The 21,439-nt window shown below is 43.2% G+C and overlaps 1 protein-coding gene across 1 annotated transcript in view; it reads left to right on the top strand.

The window, feature by feature from the left end:
• Nucleotides 1-21,439, top strand: part of KIF5C (kinesin family member 5C) — a gene marked incomplete at its 3' end in the record, with an annotated part of 105,290 nt that overhangs the window by 57,270 nt on the left and 26,581 nt on the right. Inside the window, exons 9-12 of the mRNA XM_082260333.1 lie at nt 592-696; nt 4,385-4,533; nt 4,615-4,763; nt 14,816-14,991. Of these exons, the coding sequence (XP_082116459.1) occupies nt 592-696; nt 4,385-4,533; nt 4,615-4,763; nt 14,816-14,991 (579 nt within the window). The remainder of the gene's footprint in view (nt 1-591; nt 697-4,384; nt 4,534-4,614; nt 4,764-14,815; nt 14,992-21,439) is intronic.

Here is a 21,439-nt window from a genome sequence, read left to right as displayed (position 1 = left end):
AGCCGGCGGATGACAGCTCCGTCTCCGCTTGCAGTGCGGAGAGGGAGGTGTCACAGCTCCCGCTGCTCTCTATTGGGGATCGGATGAGAGCGGACCGCCTGTCCGCTCTCATCCGATCCCATCCGATCTGATCCCCAGGACAGATGGAAAATAGGGTTTCCATCCGTCCGGATTTGACGGACAGGATCGGATGCGGGTGGCAGCGGACATGTCACCGCTGACATCCGCTGCTCCATAGGGCTGAATGGGCATCCGATCAGATCCGCCTAAAAAACTGACAGGCGGATCTGATTGGACCGCCCGTGTGAAAGAGCCCTTAGGGAAATTTCTCCATTCATTCCAAAGTTGAATGTTGAAAACAAACTACATTTTAAAGTACTTTCAAACAACATTCATAAGAAAATCTACCAGTGTGTGGCCAATTTTTCATGTATACTTTTTCTATCTATCTATCATCTCTCTTGATCCATGTGCTTTTATAGAAGATGCGTCAGTTTTGTGGTATAAAATGTGGAATGTCAGCCATTATACTGATTGCCATTGATGACCTGTGTCAGTACATTTCTGCTGATCCTTTCATGTTTCCATCAGGTCAGCAAAACTGGAGCTGAGGGAGCAGTTCTGGATGAAGCAAAAAACATCAATAAGTCTTTATCAGCCTTGGGCAATGTAATCTCAGCCTTGGCTGAGGGAACGGTGAGTAACCTGAACCTGCCGCCTAGTTATTGGTGTGATAAATCTCTGCAGAGCAACCCAATGACTGTCTTTCCCCTATGAAATCACAGGCTGTTCAGATCTGGCTGTAGTAGCTGTCGTGATTTGTGTGTGGCGGCGGTTGGATGATTTCTTTCACTTTTGACACTAACTGACACTGGGTGGGAACTGACCTCACCGGTGACACTAATACAGCGATCAATGCTAATACTTTGCACTGTCACTGTACTGATGACACTGGCTGGGAAGGGGTTAACATCAAGGGGTTAACTGTGAATAACAAGTGTAATGTGTGCTGCTTTTACTAAACAATGCAGCTGATTATTGTCTTTGCTTTGCAGTGAGAAAAAAACACCCACCAAATCGCTGCTCCGTGTACAGAGCCATGTGTTGATGGTAACACAGGGCTCTGTACTGTGATTGGCTAAGCTGATCAGCTCCCGGTCTTAAATCATTGGCCAGGACCTACTCATCGACTTGTGCTGTACCGAATCTTGTGCCTTTTTTGCACAGCGGCTGCCCTGTCGCTGTATATGTGCATGGGCTGGTACGCAGAAGGTTAAGGAGAAACTTTGGGCTTTATTTAAACTTGAACTCCTGCCTTAGGCTGGCCATACATGGTTAAATTTTTGTTTTTCAGCCAGCGGGCTGAATGGGAAAAACGGACCCTATTCCCTTGTCCACACATTCAAGTTAGATGTCCGAATCCTCCCCACTGCTATTGTATTCTAACAGCAGGGAGACCCCCCCCCCCCCCCCTCCCGCTAACAAACTGCACAGATCAGTGCTGCAGCCATGATGGGCAAAGTTGAATCTGAAGCTAGGACAGTGCAGGTCAGCTTATTCCTGGATCAGACACCACCTTCACCCTGAGCTTTCTAGAGCTTCATCTGCACAGTGGAGCATGACCTGGGTGTTGCACAGGATAAAAATGGTCTACATTCCCATCCAAAAGCGTTGAGAAAATATGCAGAATCTGACTACAAGAAATTACTGGGTACCATTTTTTTAAATGTTTTTTAAATAGTAAATTTTAACTTTAAATGATATGTCTCACTTGGATGGATAATTAAGACTGAAATACTTTTCAAGATTCCCTTCAGTATTAGCCTGAAAGTCTCTAGCCACTTGTCGACCTCATGGTGTAGCTTTACTGCTACAGTGCTGACCGGCTGCACAGAATCATGTATGTATGTGTGTGTGTATGTGTATATATGTGTGTGTGTGTGTGTGTGTGTGTGTGTGTGTGTGTGTGTGTGTGTGTATATATATATATATATATATATATATATATATATATATATATATATATATATATATTGCGTTTCTGCTCTTCCAAGTAGGGGGGGCACCACACAAGCCGATCAGTGGGTGCCAGCCAATGGATGACTGCCTGCACCCGCTGAACGATGATGGGGAGAAAGACGGGACAGGGCTCATAGGTGTGCGCAGCCTATTGCATTAGGGTGTACACCCCAAAGCTCAAACACTGAGCAACAGAGGCAGTGACTAGGGGTGTACACGTCGTGGCCACAATGCTATGCTTCACAGCCATGGCAGAAATTACAGAGTGCAAAGCACACGTGAACGAGTACTCCTATTTTTTTCTCTTTTTTATTTATTTATTTATTTATTTTTTTTTTAGATTTTTATTTATTTTTTACATTTTTTTAACTGCCCTTTTGGTGGGCTCTGGTGAAATTTTAAGGTTCTAGACAGACCCCAGGACTGAGCAAGAGACAGGATGGAGGAGCAAATGCTAGAACTGGGGGGGGGGGGGTTAGGAGAAGAGGAGAAGCCGCCAGCGCTGCAGGGGGGATGATCATGGATCGGTATCTACAACAAGGCAGTACAGCTGGTCCTCCTGCTCGGCAAGTGCCTGGGCCCCTCTTCTGAATAATTAGGACACAGCCGGTACACAATGGCAGGCTGTACTGCCTTACAGTATCTGCTCTGGTACACAGGGTGATTAGGGTGTGCCCAGGCACACCCAACACACCCCCTGCTCAAACCTTTGCCAGACTTCTGTCTATGTAAACAATACAGAGCTCTGTCCTGTCAGCAGGGATGTGCTGGATTATGTTTCCCTGTAAAGCGGAGAATAAAATCCATCACATGCCTTAGTAACAGCAGCACACCATACACATAAACACTGGCTAGGCACATGTTTAACCCTTTGATCACCCCTGATGTTTAACCCCTTCCCAGCCAGTTTCATTAGTACAGTTACAGCGCATATTTTTAGCACTCATCGCTGTATTAGTGTCACTTGTTCCCACAAAGAGTCACTTAATGTCAGACTGCCCGCCATACTATCAGTCCCTCTAGCTTTAAAGTGTTTGTTACCCCAGCATTTCATATTCCTGATGTGCCATGTACTTGCATGAAGAAGTTTCCTGTTCTCTTTGTATTGCTTCCTTTGTGTGAAACCTCTACTGATCCTGTCAGTCCCTCTGCTTTTCTGGAAACCTCTACTGATCCTATCAGTCCCTCTGCTTTTCTATTAAAACTGACCACACTAAGCAGAACACCACACTGGACAGTCCTCTAGCTATGCTGTGAACTAAGCCTGCTCTCAAATGATTAGACTTGTTCTGACACACCTCCCCCGCACAGCCTATCGCTGGGAAGCTGAGTGTGCTGTTTTTCCTCCACCCAGCTGTTAAGCAGCTGCGAACAGAGGGAATCTGATCACTTAAAAAAAATGTGGGGGGGGAGGAGGTATTTATAACGTGGTGTTTTTTTTTTGTTTTTTTTTTTAATTATCTATGCACAAATGTTTTGCCTTTCATTTCTTTTTTTTAACAGAATGGGTTATTATTACAAGGCGATCGTTTACAATCACTTTAAGCCAGCCATACATAGATGGAAATTCAGCCAGCTCAGCAGGGCCGACTAAATTTTGATCCATGTATGGGCACCCTGGTTGTATAATCAACTGCTGTACAACCCTGACATACTGAACATGAAATATTTCTTATGTCTTTGCTATTCTAATCTTTCCTTGTTACAAAATAAATACGTATGTATTTTATGTTTTTATGTTTTTTTATTTTTGGGGTTTTTTTTAGCTACTATTCTTTTTTAGTTTTGGCTTTTGGGCACATCTAAATCCCCCAGTTTTCCAGTGTCTCCCTGTTCCCTCCTCTTCCTCAGGGGAGGGAACACACCTGAATTCCCTCCCCTGAGGTTTTCCTCAGCCTGAATATACTTCGAATTTCTCATTCCATTAGGGAACGGTGCCAGAATTTTGTATACAGATTCCTCCCCTCCACCTAAAACTTTTTTTGTTCTATTTTCTCTATTGGTAGAATGTTCTTAATGCTATTTTCTTAGGATTGAATGCTATGTTCACCCTGTGAAAGGCAACAAATAGAAACTGACATTTCACACATATTCCAAAGATTATCTGGTCATTTTATAAATGGGCCCCTTTATTTTCCATCCAAGAATGATCCTTTTAGGAATATTACAAAGTACACGGTTAACGACCTCATTCTAAATACCCTGCTCTGTCTGGCTGGTTTCTAGCTTTAGTGCTTCCCCAGTCACTGACCTAGAACAAGCATGCAGTTAGTGAAGTCCAGAGTACAGTCAGAACTCCTGATCTGTGATGGGGAGTAAAAGCAGTGACCGCATGCAATATGTGTCCCTTTATTTTTTCCTGTAGAAATCCCATGTACCATACAGGGACAGCAAAATGACCAGGATACTCCAGGACTCTCTCGGTGGAAACTGTCGAACAACTATCATTATCTGCTGCTCTCCATCCGTATTCAATGAGGCTGAGACAAAGTCCACCCTTATGTTTGGCCAACGGTAAGCGATCTTCCTCTTGACCTTGCTGAGACCCTTGAGGTCTACGGAATCCATCTTGGTTTTACTTTTGTTTGGTTGCAGAGCTAAGACGATTAAGAACACCGTATCTGTCAATCTGGAGCTCACTGCTGAGGAGTGGAAGAAGAAATATGAAAAAGAGAAGGATAAAAACAAAACGCTCAAGAATATCATTCAGCACCTTGAGATAGAGCTAAACAGATGGAGGAGTGGTAAGAAAATTACTTACAAATGATCTTCTGGCTTGAAGAGTATCTTTCATCCTTCATGCAGCAGAACTAGAATAGACTCACTGGCAGGGCAACTTTGGCCAAAATATGATTTGTGTGGGTTTTAAAGGAAAAGTTTGGGGTGTATTTAAAAAAAAAAAAAATCTATACTCTCCTCTATGCTGCAGCATGGGTGTGATGATGCTGCTGCCCCACTTTGGCTCTAAGGATGAGAACTGAGCAATCATATGACCGCTGATTGCACTGCTCTTCCAACGCTTACTGGAGTGCTGGGCAAGAGAGCCAGCTGTCAATCGGGTAGCTGGGTGGATCCTGACAATATTGCCCGGTTCCTTCCAGAGCCTGGAGTAGCAATGTCACATCAGCTGAGCAAAAGTAAGTGCAATCCAGTGACCACAAGAGAAGTATGGCCAAAAAAAGCTTTGGCCATTCTCTTCTTTTAAAGGAGGATCTTACCCATATCTGAAAACTATTTTCTACTGGCTATTCCAAGAAGAGCAAAAAAAAAGGTACTTTTGTCCTTGAGATTCATTGGGCATCAGATTCCCTGTGCCTCCCTCATTTCCTTCTTCCTTCTCACTGTGAGCAATACCAAGTGCTGCTTGTGATTGGAAGGCTCATTGTCGCACCCTACATTAGCCTTGTATTGGGTGCTGTATAATAAAGGTCCCCCATAGACAGAGCAAATTTATTTCCTTCAACCACGTGTGTGACAGTCGATTCCCTCTCGTGGAGCCATTGTGTTCTCCTGGTGCGGGGAAGCTGCCCCCGCCAGGAGAACACAGGGATTATTACTAGCAGCTATAACAGCCACTAACCATAAATAATCACATGTAAAATCAGGCAGGCTGGTTGTACCCAAGTTGATTGAATTATCAACTTTGGTACATTCTACCTGCCCCTACATGGTTCGAATCTCAGCCGGTTTATGCTGAAGTCTATGGCCAGCTAAAGTATAATTTTTGGTGCGGCCTCACACTGTGCTAGCCATCGTTCCTAAAATTATTTTACTAAGAAACAAGAAGAGAAGACACTCTGTCTTCTCATTCCTCTAAAGTATTTAGTTTCCTTCTACTGGGTCCATGAGTCTATGACTAAACCCTGGTAGACGGTAGACGGTGGACGTGAAAGATGTCAAAGAAGTCAGGAGAAGTAGTGCCATCTCTACTTCCAATAAAATCTACAGATAGTGCACTGTACAGCTTCATTGTTTTGATGTTGTACAGGTAGGTGACAGGAGATGAGGCAGAGAGAAAACGCCAATGGTGACAGCTTAGCTGTAGAAGGAGGCATGACACACTATAAGCACCACTATTAAAGCTGAATTCCAGGAATTCAGCAAATTTGCAAAAAGTGCAGGCATACTATGAGCATGTCACCTCTGGGACTTGTCTATATTATGTGACCGGTTTATTGCACTCCTTCTGGCTATGAGGAGGAGAGAAGCACACAGAGCAGCAATGTCTGCCCCTCCCCTCTACTGCCCATTCACAGAAGCCTTTGTATTTTGTGAATGGGTTCACATAAAACAAAGGCATCTGTGAATGGGCAGGAGGAGGGTAGGGGCGGGCATAGCAGTTCCAGTGTCTCTGCTCTTGAAGGAAGAGCAGCACCAGAGCTCTAGAAGTTATCCTCCTGGGACACAATAAACCTGTCAGATGTCTGAATAATAGAGATAAGTCTATGAAGTAGCAGACCCTCCAATAGACTTGACTCATGGCATACCTGCAGTTTTTATAAAGTAGCTGGATTCCTGGAATTCAGCTTTAAACCATTTATTTTGCCGCATCATGCTTTTCACTGGTTGCTAGAAGTGGCTTAGAAGGGGGCGTTACAGGGCTTAGAATCTTGCTCTCCTAAAGTGGAAGTAAACGCTGCTAAATTTTAAAAATAAATGTCGTCCCCCCCTCCCAGGAGCTTTATGCCATAAGGGGCTAGTATGTACATATGCACAAATGTGCGGAGAAGACCCCTCAGGGACTTAAAGGGTAGTATTTGGGATGCCGGCAGAAATTTTGCACACTCTATAAAGCTCATTATCCTCATGTAATGGGCTAGTATGCGCTGCATATTTGCACATAATGGTAGACTTGCTTGTCAAACGGTGCCCTCCGGGGAGCACTGTCAGCACTCTGGCTGGTCACAGCCACCTCCATCTTCTCTTGGCCTTCCTTCTGGGTTTGCGCTGTTCTGCGGCTCGAATGGCCAGACCACAATAATGTCACTCCCACCCATGTGCACAGTAGTCACATCACGGCACCGAGTGCTGCCATAAAAAAACAAAACATTGAGCTGTGCATGCGCATGCAGGGCGCAGTGTATATTCCCTCTAACAGGCAGGGAGATGCATTGTTGACAAAGGACCTATCGGGTCTTTTCTGTCATAAAACCCTGCCTGTCAAAAGCTTTTATCATTTTGATTTCAATTCAACTTTAAAGGTAGATATTTTTCCAACTCGTCAAAATGAGTGTCTAATGTAATTTCATGGCAAAATCCATTAAGCCAAAATCACTCCACTCATCCCTAGTATTTTAGTATAAAATGTGTTTGACTATGTTATACAAAAAAATAAATAAATGTATGTAACACTTTTGGGGAAAAAAAAATAACCTGCAATATATACAAATGCATACTACTGATTTGCAAGTTCTCTGTAGATGACGGTGCAACATAATGATGCCGAAGTGCCTTAAACAGAGTATTTCCCTACCTCGGCTGCATGCTCTTCCTTTCATGTATTCTGGCTTTTAAGTGTCCCTGGGGCTTCACTGACTGCACAGAGCTGAATGTATTTTTGATTAGAGCCATGACGTTGCCATGGTGACGGTGGCTGGCAGGTCCTCCTGGTTGCCGAGTTTATGGCTCACAAATGTGATTACAGGTTCAATAGCGACTTTATTTATCGTGCTGTACAGCAGTTCTCTGATGAACACGAGTGAATTTCCTAGATATAGTTATCTGCATCCGGACACTGAGAAATGGTGCTGTCGGTGGCTGCAGAGTGCTGGCACGTTAAGCCCATAGAGCTTTAATTTAACGGGATCGCTAAACCTAGAATGAAGTCACATCGGCTGCAGACGTTTTCAGATATACAGAAGTAGCCACACTTGTATGGAATGTAAAGTACTTTACATTGGACCTAATGTAATGTTGGCAACCATTTTAAGGCAGGGGTGTCCAACCTTTTGACCTTCTTGGGCCACATTGGAAGAAAAGGAATAGTCTTGAGCCGCACATAAAATACACGAACAATAAAGAGCTGATGAGCAGAAAAGGTCAGGCGGATCACAAGTGAACAATTACTTGTATAGATCATTGTACCTATCTGAGTAATAAAACTTCATTTTTTGTAATATTTTACGTTATAAAAGTAAAAGAAGGCAACGTAAAACTAGTGCGATATTTGACACGCATCAATATCTGGTTGGATGGATGGAGTAGCAATTCTCAATTCTTAAGGTTCTCATCCGATATTTTGGTAGTAATTTTGCCCTTCTGGTGCGTCATCCTTGAAAATAGTTTCTTGCAAATTTAGGTGCTGCCGGAAACTGATGACATGTATAAGGCGCAATCCAGAAGAGTGGGCTTTTTCTAAAGCCCCGTACACACGCACCGATTGTTGGCCGTAAATTTTCAGCCAACGGCCGATTGTCTGCTTGTTAGTATGATGCTTCTGACAACCGACTGCAACTTTTCGGCCAAACAAAATCTGGTGTGCATGCTATAAAATTTTTGTTGGCCGTCAACAGAATGGCCGATTGTTCGTCAGTCAGTACATATTTCGGCCGACAAAAATCAGATGAGCAAGACTGGGCATGCTCAGAGAAGAAAAAATACACGGAAAGTAAACCAGAACATGACATCACTTCTGAAGTTGGTTGTTGTTGGCCGAAAAAATTTGTGTGCAGTCTAGAGCACATTTCAACCAGTACAACAACACTGGACAAAAGACGGCCGATCGGTCGGCCAACAATCGTTGCATGTGTACGAGGCTTAAGATTAAATTTATGCGGCTGAAGAAACCGTATCTCTTTACTAGACTTGTATGTGTTCACAAACACATTTTTACAAACAAAAAAAAAAACAAAATCAACGTTTTTAAGCAAGTTTACGATTTTTTGTTGGGCCGCATTCATAGCCGTCTTGGGCCGCAGATTGGATACTCATGATGTCAGGCAAAAGAGTGCACCACTCTTGGTGGCTCCCTTCTGTAAGGTCCCCTGAAGGGAACTAGCTGTGTGCTTAACCACTTGCCGACTATGCACTGTAGATTTACGCCGGCAAAGTGGCAGTCCCAGGCAGAATCACGTTAATAAACGTCATCTGACTGGAAGAAGCTAGGGGGCGAGCGCGCTCCCGCCCCCGATCATCAGCAGAGAAGCTGGCACCAGTGTCGGGCGGCTCCAATTGCCGACTGACACCGCCGATCTCCCCCCGCTGACAGAGAAGGATGGACGGCTGATGTAAACACAACCGTCCGTCCTTCTCCCTCGGATGATCACAGAGGCTATGCGATCCTGCTTATATAGGATCACAGGTCTCTGTGATCATTTCACAAGCCCAACCCCCCCACAGTTAGAAACACTCCCCTAGGCTTCCATTTAACCCCTTGATCACCTATACTGTTAATCCCTTCCCTGCCAGTGTCATTATTACAGGAACAGTGCATATTTTTAGCACTGATTACTGTATTAATGTCACTGGTCCCCCCAAAAATGTCAAAAATGTCCGCCGCAATGTCGCAGTCCAGCTAAAAATCGAAGATTGCCGCCATTACTAGTAAAAAAAAAAAAAAAACGACAAATCTTTTCCGTAGTTTGTAAACGCAATATCTTTTGTGCAAACCAATCAAAATATGCTTATTGCGATTTATTTTATTTTTTATTTTTTTTTTTTTTACCAAAAATATGTAGCAGAAAACAAATTGGCCTAAAATGTTACATTTAGATTTTTAATTATTTTTTTGGGGGGAATGTTATATAGCAGAATGTGAAAAATATTGTGTTTTTTTGCAAAATTGTCGCTCTTTTTTTTGTTTATAGCGCAAAAAATAAAAATTGCACAGGTGATCAAATACCACCAAAAGAAAGCTCCTATTTGTGGGAAAAAAAGACATCAATTTTATTTAGGTACAGCATATCACGGCCGCGCAATTGTCCGTTAAATTAACGCAGCGCCGAATCGCAAAATAGGGCCTGGTCATTAAGGGGGAAAATCCTCCGATCTGAAAGTGGCAAAAAGCACCTCTCACCAATAAACTACCTTTTTAGTTTTAAATGAATCCATTAAACCATTGCCTGGCACTTTTGACCTATTCATCCATGACTGTTCTCAAAGTTGAACTAAATGTATAAACTTAAGAAATTATGAACAGTCAGGCTTTTGTTTGTAGTTTTTGAGATGTAGGGGTTGAGGCTCGGTTCACTCTGATGTGCCATAGAATCCAACTTGTGAGACCCCAAATCGGATGACGTGAACTTCAATGTTTTCCTATGAGAGCTGTCTTAACTGATACTTCACAAGTCTGTCTGACTTTAGAAAAGGTTCCTGCACTACTTTGGTCTGACTTTGATATTCCTTTAATGCCACAGAATGTAATAAGTCACTCCAAAAATGCACTGAAAGTCGTAAGACTTTGGAGTCGGGCTAGTGTGAACCGAGCCTGACTTACTAAAACTGCACAGTGCAAAATCTGGTGTAGCTGTGCATGGTAGCCAATCGGCTTCTAACTTCACCTTCCTAAATTAAGCTTGGACAAAAAAAACCTGGAAGCTGATTGGTTTATATGCAGAACTGCACCAGATTTTGCATTCTTCAGTTTTAGTAAATCAATCCTATAATGCACGGCTTGACAAATTTGCTTTGAATCTAGGGGTTAGCTAAAAAAAAGTTAGTCAGTTTTGTTTTTTTTTTGTTTTTTTTTCGAACTAAGGGCTCTTTCACACGGGCGTTCCGTATGTCTGTTTTTCATCCCATCCATTTGCGGATGAAAAACGGACATAATGTATCTCTATGTGAATACGGATGTCATCGGATGATCATCCTCTAACATCCGTTTTTTTTCAGTTCAGTTCAGTTTTTTTGAACGGAGGAGAACCCTATTTTCTCTTCCTTTCAAAAAACGGAACGGAAGCAAAAACGGATGTCAGTGGTGTCATCCGCAGACATCCGTATTTACATAGACATGCATTATGTCAGTTTTTCATCCGCAAACGGATGGGATGAAAAACGGACATATATGGACCGGATGACACAAGTGTCATCCGTGTCCGTTACAAAAAAAAAAAAAAAAAAGGACCTGATCGGGCAAAAAAAAAGGAACGCCTGTGTGAAAGAGCCCTAAAGCTTTATTTTTAATGACAAAAATACTAGATCTGAAATTTACATATATAGAAGACTAGAACCAAACCTCATGGGCATTTAACTTGTGCAGATAATGAATATATTCTGATGTTACACACCAGATGTTTTATTCAATGTTTCAGTTTTCTGTTTGGAGTATAAAATGGCAGAATAAAATAAAAGCAATAAATTGCTTATCGTTACCCTGCTAGTCCCATGAGGCGGCAATTATACGTAAGTTATGGCTTTTATTTTATTTAGTTTTACTTAAAAATCAAGACAGCTCTCTCTTTCAGTTACAATGCTACTGAATGAGACGGCTTTCTCACAATTTATCTTTTTATTTTATTTTTAAATCTGGAAAATGTTTATTGTATAAAAAGGGTAACATAGCAGTCCATTACAGTACAGTAAAAGAGAAAGTGCTTCTGTTTTACACATTTCAAAGACATTCATTACAAAGCCAGCAGCAACTATATATATATATATATATATATATATATATATATATATATATATATATATATATATATGTGTATATGTGTGTGTGTGTGTGTGTGTGTATGTATGTATATATGTATGTGTGTGTGTGTATATATATATATATATATATATATATATATATATATATATATTATGTGTGTGTATATATATATATATATATATATATATATATATATATATATATATATATATATAATATATTAAAATATCTCTAAGCCCTCACAATTTTATCAGAGAATATACCGGCGCAGTTCAACCATGCCTCTGGCCCACCAGAAATAGTTATTGATAAGCAGTTGGTTTAAGCAACCCTTAGATCTTCATGGTCTATTTGGGCACAGTAACAATCATTGGTATACAAGTTCCTGAGTCCAGAGGTATCGAACCACAAGCTCCACAGGTTTTCAAATTTACCAGGGCAACCACGTCTTGTAAAGATATGGCATTCCAGGAGTAACGCATTTCCCACGGCTGACACTCAGGAATTATGTGAGGGGGATTTAGGGGATTTCCACATTACTAGGATTAACCTACGGGCATTTAAGTGGGCCCTTCCAACTGCTGTCCTAGAATGTTCGTCCTCAATGACCTTCTAAAGCGTTTAGGGTCCAGTGGAATTTTTCATCTAAACACCATGTTCAATGTATCTATAACCGGTCTCCAGTAGAGGTGTAGTTTGGGCCATCGCCATAGTAGATGGATTAGGTCACCATGGTCTCTTGCATCTAAGGCAATGTGGTTCTGTAACGTAACCCATCTTATAATGCCTCAGGGGAGTATAATGACCATGTAGACAATTTATCCCTTTAAAACTCTGTGTGAAGATTTAACACTTGAAGTTGTTGGGGCTAAAATTTTTAATGTATGCGTGTTGTAATCATGTGTAACATGCTGTATTTGCTAAACTCTGCTCACCTCCCTGCTTGTCTCCAGCACCGTGCGCGGGGACTAGCAGGGAGGAGGAGAGGTGAGCCACAATGCGCACGGATTGGCTAATGCCAAAGGAAAGGGAATGTGGAGGAACCTTTCTGCACAGCAGCAGCGGATCTACTGGGGGAGGGAGCGGAGAATACACAGAGGTGCAAGTATGTGAAGAAGAAAAAAAAAGAAAAAACTTTAGCTCTGCTGCAGGTAAACAGCAGAGCTAAAGTTTTTCTAGTTTTTTGTTGTTTTTAGATGTTAAAACTAAATCAGTTGCCTGGCGCACAGAGCTGCATGTTTGGGGTGTCAGGCAATAGGAATTGCTCATGCCTGGTGCCAACAAGGAATAGGCGGACAAAAGCCCAGACACCAGGATGCAATTTCTAGTCACCATGGCGACCTGGCGCCTAGGATTTGTTGAGCCCTGCAAGGTCTCTTCTGCAATTTAAATACTTATTGGCTTGTTCACAATCCTCTGCGGAATGTACACTCCGCTATCAGTGTGCCAAAATGACTGCTTTCCTGCTCATTAGTGGAAGTGACTTCATCCTGTGCTGAAGAGTGGCACCCGGATGGATGCAGGGAAAAGATGCTGGAGCTGGTGAGGGACCTCACAGGTGTCGCGTTGCTGGAACTAAAAGTGTTTGATCCTTTAGTCCGGCTTTTAAGGCTTTTGTTGACAGGCTTTGGACTTGTGTTCATGGTATCAGTTTGAGACGCTTCTGAGATAATTCAGAAATGCATTTGACTTACAGTTGACCTCCTGCTCACCTGCTTCAAACAGGGTTTGCTTGCCGTAGGCTTTTATGGAGATGTTATAAACCATTTTTAGTTTGACATCTAAGACCGAGAACTAAAGACAAGCGGGTGGGAGAGAGAAATTTTCCTCTTTGAGGAAATGCTGCTACAGGATCTCTCAAATGCTGCCAGCCATGTAAAAGAAGTTTGGATATTTGGCTTGTGATTTCTGTAAGGTGGAAAGTTTAGGTTGGCTGATCCTCCTTTTGGACGTGGTGATTGGTCACTAGAGCACAGTCACATGAGGTTCAGCAATGATGACACGGAGCTTACCCTGAGTGGACTGCTGCAGTGAGGAGGTGGCTAAGGACCATATATTAGGTAGTATACCTTGCTGGTGGAATGGGGTAACGGCAGACTCTGTCACTTTGTTTTGAATAGGCAACATAACACTCTCCTTAAAGCCAAACTCGAAGGGAGAAAAAAAAAATCCCTTGCAGCTAGGCTGCGCCCCAAGGTTAATAGCTGTAAACTGTTTTGCTTACCCCACCCTCCGCTCCCCCGGCAGTCAGTGCTTCGCCACGAGCTGGCGTTGGATAGTCCCTCTGTGCCCCCACTTCCAGAGCAGGGCTTTGGACCCTACACTAGTGGGAGCGTGGGGGTCTGAAAGTTGTGGGGACTGGTCTAGCTGTGGGAAGGAGTGAAGGATCTGGTAGGATTTTTTTTTCCCCTAGACAGGGGCAGACTGGCAACTTTCAGCCCAGGGGGCAAGTACAAACCAGAGGCCCGTGGTGCCCCACTCTCCCTCTTCCCGTGCTCCTCCTGACCCCCATTCCAGGCTGAAGCCCTGCTCCAGGTACTCTTACTCATCGGCTGAATCCGGGTTCCCAACCTGGCCAGCAGAGAACGATTGGGGGTTGCTGGGACAGCTCAGTTGGGGCTGGCCAGGGGAGGAGAGTCTCAAGTGGGGCATGGAACTGGCCTCTGCTCAGACACAGTTTACACCAGCCATGCTGGGGAGGGAGGCCTGCACTCTGTCCTTGTCTTCATCCTGCACTCAGGTCAGTGGGTCAGAGACCTTTTTGCTTCTCTTCACCGGGAATCCTTTAGGCATGTCTGTGCAGCTTTTTTACAGGACATTAGAGTGGCCCAGGGGGCAATTGCCCCCCCTGCCCAATGGCCCAGTCCTCCCCTGCCCCTAGACATAAATGGTAAATCCTAACAAACCCTCAAACTTTTTTTTTCTTTTTGTAGAGTAGGTGAAGGTTAGAATCTCCATCAGCTTTTGGTTTCGGTCTGTGTCACTGTTGGAAAAAATTTCCCTAACTTCCTGTCCTGGTAACAAAATTGTCCCAGTACAGGAAGTGCGAGGAATTCTGCTGAATAAGGCTTTGTCATCTGCACTGAGAAAGGAACAATGGTATCTTTCATTACAACAGGCAATGTAGATCACTAGGGTTTTTATAGCTGTTCTAATATGGGTCAGTTCTTGTGATGTAGAAATAAGACCTTTATATTTTTGTCTTAGGTGATGCTGTGCCACTGGATGAACAAACGAGTTCAAAGGATCAAAAGAGCTTTGAGCCATGTGACAACACGCCGATAATTGACAACCTGTCCCCAGCCATTACCTGCATCTCTTCAGAGGAGAAGAAGAAATATGAAGAGGAGGTTGCTAGCTTGTACCTGCAGCTAGATGACAAGGTACAGTCTGGCATTATCTGATAGTCTTAGCTGTATATGGAACACATATGAAAGGAGCAAAATGGGAGGGGGGGGGGGGCGACTTCTCACAAAGGCATCATGAGTGTACTAAAGGCCACTGTTGGTTGATGTCACAGAGCTGCTCCAAAATCTGGACAGATCCTGACAATGTGGGGATCCACCCAGATGCCTGACTGGCAGCTGGCTCAGCCTTTCAGCGTGTGGCTGAGAGCCTGAGCCAACCACTTCTACCACTCCAGTGAGTGCTGAAGGAGCAGAGAATGGTTCCAGTTTGATGTAGATGGTTTTTTTACATCTCTTCTAAATCAGTTGTCCTCTCTGTCCAAAATGTGTCCCTGACATCAAAATGTCTCTTTTTATTAAGGTACAGGTCTTTACATTCCTCACTGCACTGCACATACAAAGTTACCCTTTGTATTTGGGTCTTTTCGATGTACAAGCTTCTGTCTCCGTGTGTTGCTGGGCTTTAAAGACACAGGGTTGTGATGTTTTTGTTAGTCCAGTTCCTGGAAAATGTAAATCCTCCTTTGCAGTGGGGCTGCCGCCACACTACAAGGGTTAAATACTTTTGAAGGTCTAGGAAATGCACTTTTACTTACCTGATCCTACTACCCCACACCCCCAGCAGATGGCACTCCCCTTTGCTCTGGCAGTGGACTGTTCCTTAGCCTCCTCACGTTCAATGCCAGGCTATGGGCTCTGCATTAAGCCGGCCATAGATGGAATGATTTTCTTACCTGCAACCATGGGTTCCAGGAAAGAAAAATGCTCAATTCCCCTATCAGCACAGTTAATGTTGATGGGGAATCCCTGGCACGTAGCTATTGGGAATGATTTACTAAAACTGGAGAGTGCAAAATCTGGTGCAGCTCTGCATACAAACCAATCAGCTTCCAGGTTTTTGTTGTCATAGGTTTAGCAAACAAGCTTAAGTTAGAGACTGATTGGCTACCATGCACAGCTGCACCAGATTTTGCACTCTCCAGTTTTAGTAAATCAACTGCATTGTGTTTTCCCGGCAGGTAACACTGTGATTCTTGTAACAGCCCCTAGCAGTCGCATGTAAAATCCGTCAGGCTGTTTCTACCCTAGTTGATTGAATCAGCTTGGGTACATTCAGCCTGCCCATACATGGCTCGAATCATGATTCGGCAGGAACCAGCCAAGATTCGAACCATCTATGGCAGGGGTCTCAAACTGGTGGCCCTCCCAGCTGTTGTCAGATTTACAATTCCCATGAGGAATTGCAAGGCTGACGGTTACAAGCATGACTCCTATAAGCAGAGGCATGATGGGACTTGTAGTTTTGCACCAGGTGGAGGGTCGCCAGTTTGAGACCTCTGGTCTATGGCCTGCATTAGTCTTTATGCCATTGGGGGAATCTGGTCGCCAGAACATAGGGGAGACGAAACTTGTTGGATCAGTCTCGCAGCACAAAGGATCGGGTAAGTAACGCTGCTTTTCCCGGTCCTCTAGATGTTGAACAAGTTTTTAACCCTTGTGTTGCCGGGAACAGCCCCAATGCAAGGGATGATTTTTACTTTCCCAAGATTTGAGCTTTAAAGAGCCTTCTGAGTTTTTCGGACACTCCAGCTACATATGACATAACATCTGTTTTATGTAGTTCCACTCTTGCAATTTCCAACTCTCCAGCAAAGTTTTCAATCCTCTGCCCAAATAAGGGCCATTTATTTCATATATTTGTTTTTACTATGTGTTTACTATCTAATCACTTATTATAGTAATAATATTACTGGAAATGTAGCACGTTTTAGCAGTATTTATTTTCAAGGTTTTGGGGGTTTGCTGACACTTCTAATTGGTGGTAATGATGCGCTTTATCATAATTATGTGTTTTACTGCTCTTTGTGTGTATTGTGTGCAGAGATTTGCAGAGTACAATAATTAAACAAAGTGCTACCATCTCTATCATTGAGATCTATAGTGATCACTTGTAACTGTAATTAGCAGAACCGCTAATTAAATGAGATGTGAAATTGTTCTAACTATGCAGATGTCTTATTAAGGAGACTTGAATGTATGCCGTGTCTTTTGGGAATTTGTACTTCACATGAAAATTCATCAACCCAAAAGTATTTGTTATAGATTAAGTTGGCCGTCATCCCTGCTGCTTATGCAACTTGGGGAACCCCCGAGGTTATCTGCTTGTCATATTTCGGAGTCTCCTTCTTGCAGCTGACAATAGGATTTTATTGGGGTGTTTCCAGTCCTTATCTGGCATTCTCACTTGAGTCGGCCATAAATGACTCGAAATTCAGCCAGTTTAGCAGAGACCGGCCTAATTTCGAAGGATGTATGGACAAACTGATTGATTCTACCAACTTGGATACAATCAGCATGTCGGATTTTTCTACAAAAGTTACTGTCGGCGGTTATAGCCGCTAGCCGTAATCATTGTATTCTGCCGGCCAGTAATGCTCCCCATACCCCCGCCGAGAGAACACAATAGCTCCGTGAAAGGGATTCCCCCATCCACACTAACTGTGTGGATGGGGAAATCTAGGGATTTTCTTTCCTGCAACTCTTAGGTGCAGGAAAGAAAATCACACCATCTAGGCTGGCTTTACTGTAGTTTTGTACAATAATGTACAAAAGAACAATATAAAGTTTACTTTAAAAAGGCAATAAAGACAAACTAGGCAAAATATATTTCCCAGCACACTGAGGCCGACCATAGGCTGTGTAAGTTTTTTTTTTTTTTTTTTTTTTTTCTTTGGGGGTGTGTGTGTGTGTGTGTGTGTGACGTGTGTATATGTGTGTGTGTGTGTATATATATAGCGATGGATAAATTAAAGGGATTGTAAAGGCAGGAGGTTTCTCAACCTTATGCATTACGATATGAAAAAAAAAAACCTCCTTGTGCAACAGACCCCCCTAATACTTACCTGAACCCATCTTAAACAGCGATGTTGCAGGAGTTTCTCAGCTGCCCAGGAATCCCCTCCTCATTGGCTGACACAGCAGCATGCTGTGACTTGGCTCCCGCTGCTGTAAAAGTCAGTCAGCCAATCAGGAAAGAGAGGGGGCAGGGCTCCGTGTCTAAATGGACACAGGGAGCTGTGACTCTGCTCGATCGCCCCCATAACAAGCTGCTTACTGTGGGGGCACTCAACAGTAGGGAGGGACCCGAGAAGAGGATGATCCGGGCTGCTCTGTGCAAAACCAACTGCACAGAGTAGGTAAGTATAACATGTTTGTTATTTAAAAAAATGTCTTAATCACTTTAAGGGCAGTTATGCCTGGATGGAGCCATTGGGCTCTTGCTTGGCTTCTGGTGTGTCCCTGCTCGACTTTAAAAAGGTTTCGGCTGTCTCCACGTATACTTGCTGTATGCTCCAACATACTCTCATAGACTAGAGGTATTATGGCGGTTTCATGTCATCAAGGACTGCAGAAATCCTGTGTTGTCTGAGACTTGCAGTGAAATGGAGGCAGGCAGGAGGAAAAGAAGGTATTGCTTTTAGGTCTGCTCCTTTTACATATAAATAATTACAAACTATTCTATAAGGGGTATAATGTGAGTTTTGGGTTCTCTTTGCTGTATTTTACCTTCAAGTTCGGCTTTTGTAAAAAGCGCACTATGCTTCCACTATTACTGCAGAAAAGTGTGCTAAACCTACCTACCGGCCAGTGCATCCCTTCTGTTGCCTTTTGATGAGCTCAGCAGCTGTGAAAGGAGAAGAGTACACACAGTGCATGTGCAGCCTGAAAAGAGAGGACCGTGCTCCTCCCATTGTACAAGGGGATTCTAGTCTCCATCCCTACAATAACTCAGGAAGAAGCCATCACAGGCTATGGAGAATCTGAAATAAACTTTTTTTTTTTTTTTCATGCATTTTTGGACTACCTTTTTAACCACTTTAGCCCCAGCCCTATTTCGGACACTTTTTGTTCACAAGTTAAAACCAGTATTTTTTCCTAGAAAACTACTTAGAACCCCCAAACATTATATATATTTTTTTAGCAAAGACTCTGGAGAATAAAATGTCGGTCATTGCAAAATTTTTTGTCACGCGGTATTTGCGCAGCGGTCTTTAAAACGCCATTTTTTTGGAAAAAATTTGAAAAATCACATTTCACTGCATTTAAAAAATACTAAACAGTAAAGTTAGCCCATTTTTTTTGTATATTGTGAAAGATGATGTCACGCCGAGTAAATATATACCAAACATGTTACGGTTTAAAATTGCGCCCCCCCGTGGGATGGCGACAAACTACGGTCAATAGAGATCTCAATCTGCGACGCTTTAAATTTAACGGTTACCAGTTTAGAGTTAGAGTGTAGCTCTTTTTTTTTAATTATTGCCCACGCTCTGGCGATCGCGGCGATACCTCACATGTGTGGTTTGAACAGCGATTTCATTTGCGGCTCGACTTGCGTATACGTTTTTTTTTGTGCGCGAGCTAACGGTGACTGGGACGGCTAAATTTTTTTTTTTTTTTTTTTTCCTATTTATTTTTTCTTTTTTTTTAAACTTTATTACAGGTTTTTTAAAAAAAAAAAAATCTGATCACTTTTATTGCTGTCACAAGCAATGTAAACATCCCTGGTGACAGCAATATGTCGTGACAGGTACTCTTTATGGAGGGATCGAGGGTCTAAAAGACCCTAGACCCCCTCCACTACACTTCCCTGTATGCAAAACGCCGAAAACGGCATTTTTGCATACAGCCGTTTTTCAAATCTGCCGCCTTTTGCAGCACAGTAACCCGGACGTGACGTCATGGACGCCGCCTCCGGGTTACGTCATCGGAGACCCGATCGATGCCGTTTCCGGCATTCATCGGGACTCCATCCAGCCGGCGGACGTGCCGGCTGGGTGCTCGGGGCTCCCGGTGGGACGGTAGCCCCGAGCAAAGCCGCGGAAGGCGGCGGGAGGGGGGGGACGTCCCCTCCCGCCCCCCCGGGTAACGATCGAGCGGCTCCCGAGCCGCATCGATCGTTACCGACGGAAAGCCGACCGTCGGCTTCAAACAACGGTACCGGGATGATGCCTCTAGCTAGAGGCATCATCCCGGTATAACCCCGCAAAGTCTGATGACGTAGAGGTTACGTGACTGGTACTAAAGTGGTTAAAACTGATGGGAAGCCCTAGTTGGTGGTTAGGTTTAGCACACTATACTGCTACCTCACGTGCTAAGTGCATAGTGTGCCTTTTGGTAAAGCTGTTTTTAAAGGTTTTAAGGAGTCAATGAGCCAGCGTTTGATCATGTAACTCAGTGGTCCTTAACTCCGGTCCTCGGGGCCCACTAACAGGCCAGATTTTAAGTATTACCTTGGGGAGATGCAGACTAGAGTACTGCAATCACTGAGCAGCAAATGATATCACCTGGGATGTATTTCAGTTATCTTGGAAACCTGGCCTGCTAGTGGGCCCTGAGACCCAGGGTTGAGGACCACTGATGTAACTCATGAAGGGTGAAGAATTGCAAAAAGGTTCTCTCCCTCTTTCCCATTGACTGACTACTGGTCTGTCTTGAAAGATGAGCTGGAGCAGCGTTTCTCAACCTTTTTTTTTTTTTTTTAAGTCAAGTCACCCTTTAAAATGATTGACAATCTAGTGGCACCCCCCAAAATTATGGACAGTCTTGAGGCCCCCCCGTTCTAAAATGTAAAAACTATTCTGATAGTTTTTACATAATGCAGCAACATCAGTGCACATAGGACATCCAAAATTAGGTGATTATTCTTCCATAGCAAATACACTTTTGCACACTGGTACTGACTAGTATTCAAATCTTTCTCTTCTCCCTCATTTGTTTCTCTTCTCCCTCATTTTTTTTCTCTATCACTTAGTTAATGAGACCCCAAAGCTGATGGAGAGAGGTAAAGGGGAGTCAATCAAGGATGATATGCAGGCAACGTACATCCTCCATATCAACTGATGATGTAATTGGTCGTTAGGAGGTAGCCAGCTAGAAGGTGTGATGTTGTACAATGGAAAACCTATGGCTTTGTGTAACTAAAAAGCAGATTTCCGCTGTTTGTATACAATTTTGGGGCAATTTCTAGGCATTTTGCCAAGGCACCCTGGTTGAAAGGCTGGGCTAGAGCACCATATGGAATGGTTAAACGTATGATCATCGTGGCTGACCTAGGGGGCTGATGTCAATCTTTGTGGCCATGCATACTATTTGTTTCTACTGGTTGTACTGTGCCTTAACACTCCAGATTTCTGTATAACTTAAGCATTATAAGATGACTTTTGCGGTTGTACATGTGTGTGTCATAGCTGTTTGTTGTTGTTGAATTTTTCCTTTTGTCAAAATTTTATTAACTTTTACTGTAAAAAAATTGCAAGAATTCTAGGAAAAGGAGTTGACAATGATCTCTTGCTTTATTATAATTACCACTTTCCGTGAAGGTAAGTAATGGAAAATGTCGTCTGTATATAGGTCCTCCTTT

The sequence above is a fragment of the Pelophylax lessonae genome, assembly GCF_965119305.1.
Source record: "Pelophylax lessonae genome assembly, chromosome: 6".
NCBI classification, from domain to species: Eukaryota; Metazoa; Chordata; class Amphibia; order Anura; family Ranidae; genus Pelophylax; species Pelophylax lessonae.
This window is presented reverse-complemented; position numbering and strand designations above follow the sequence as displayed.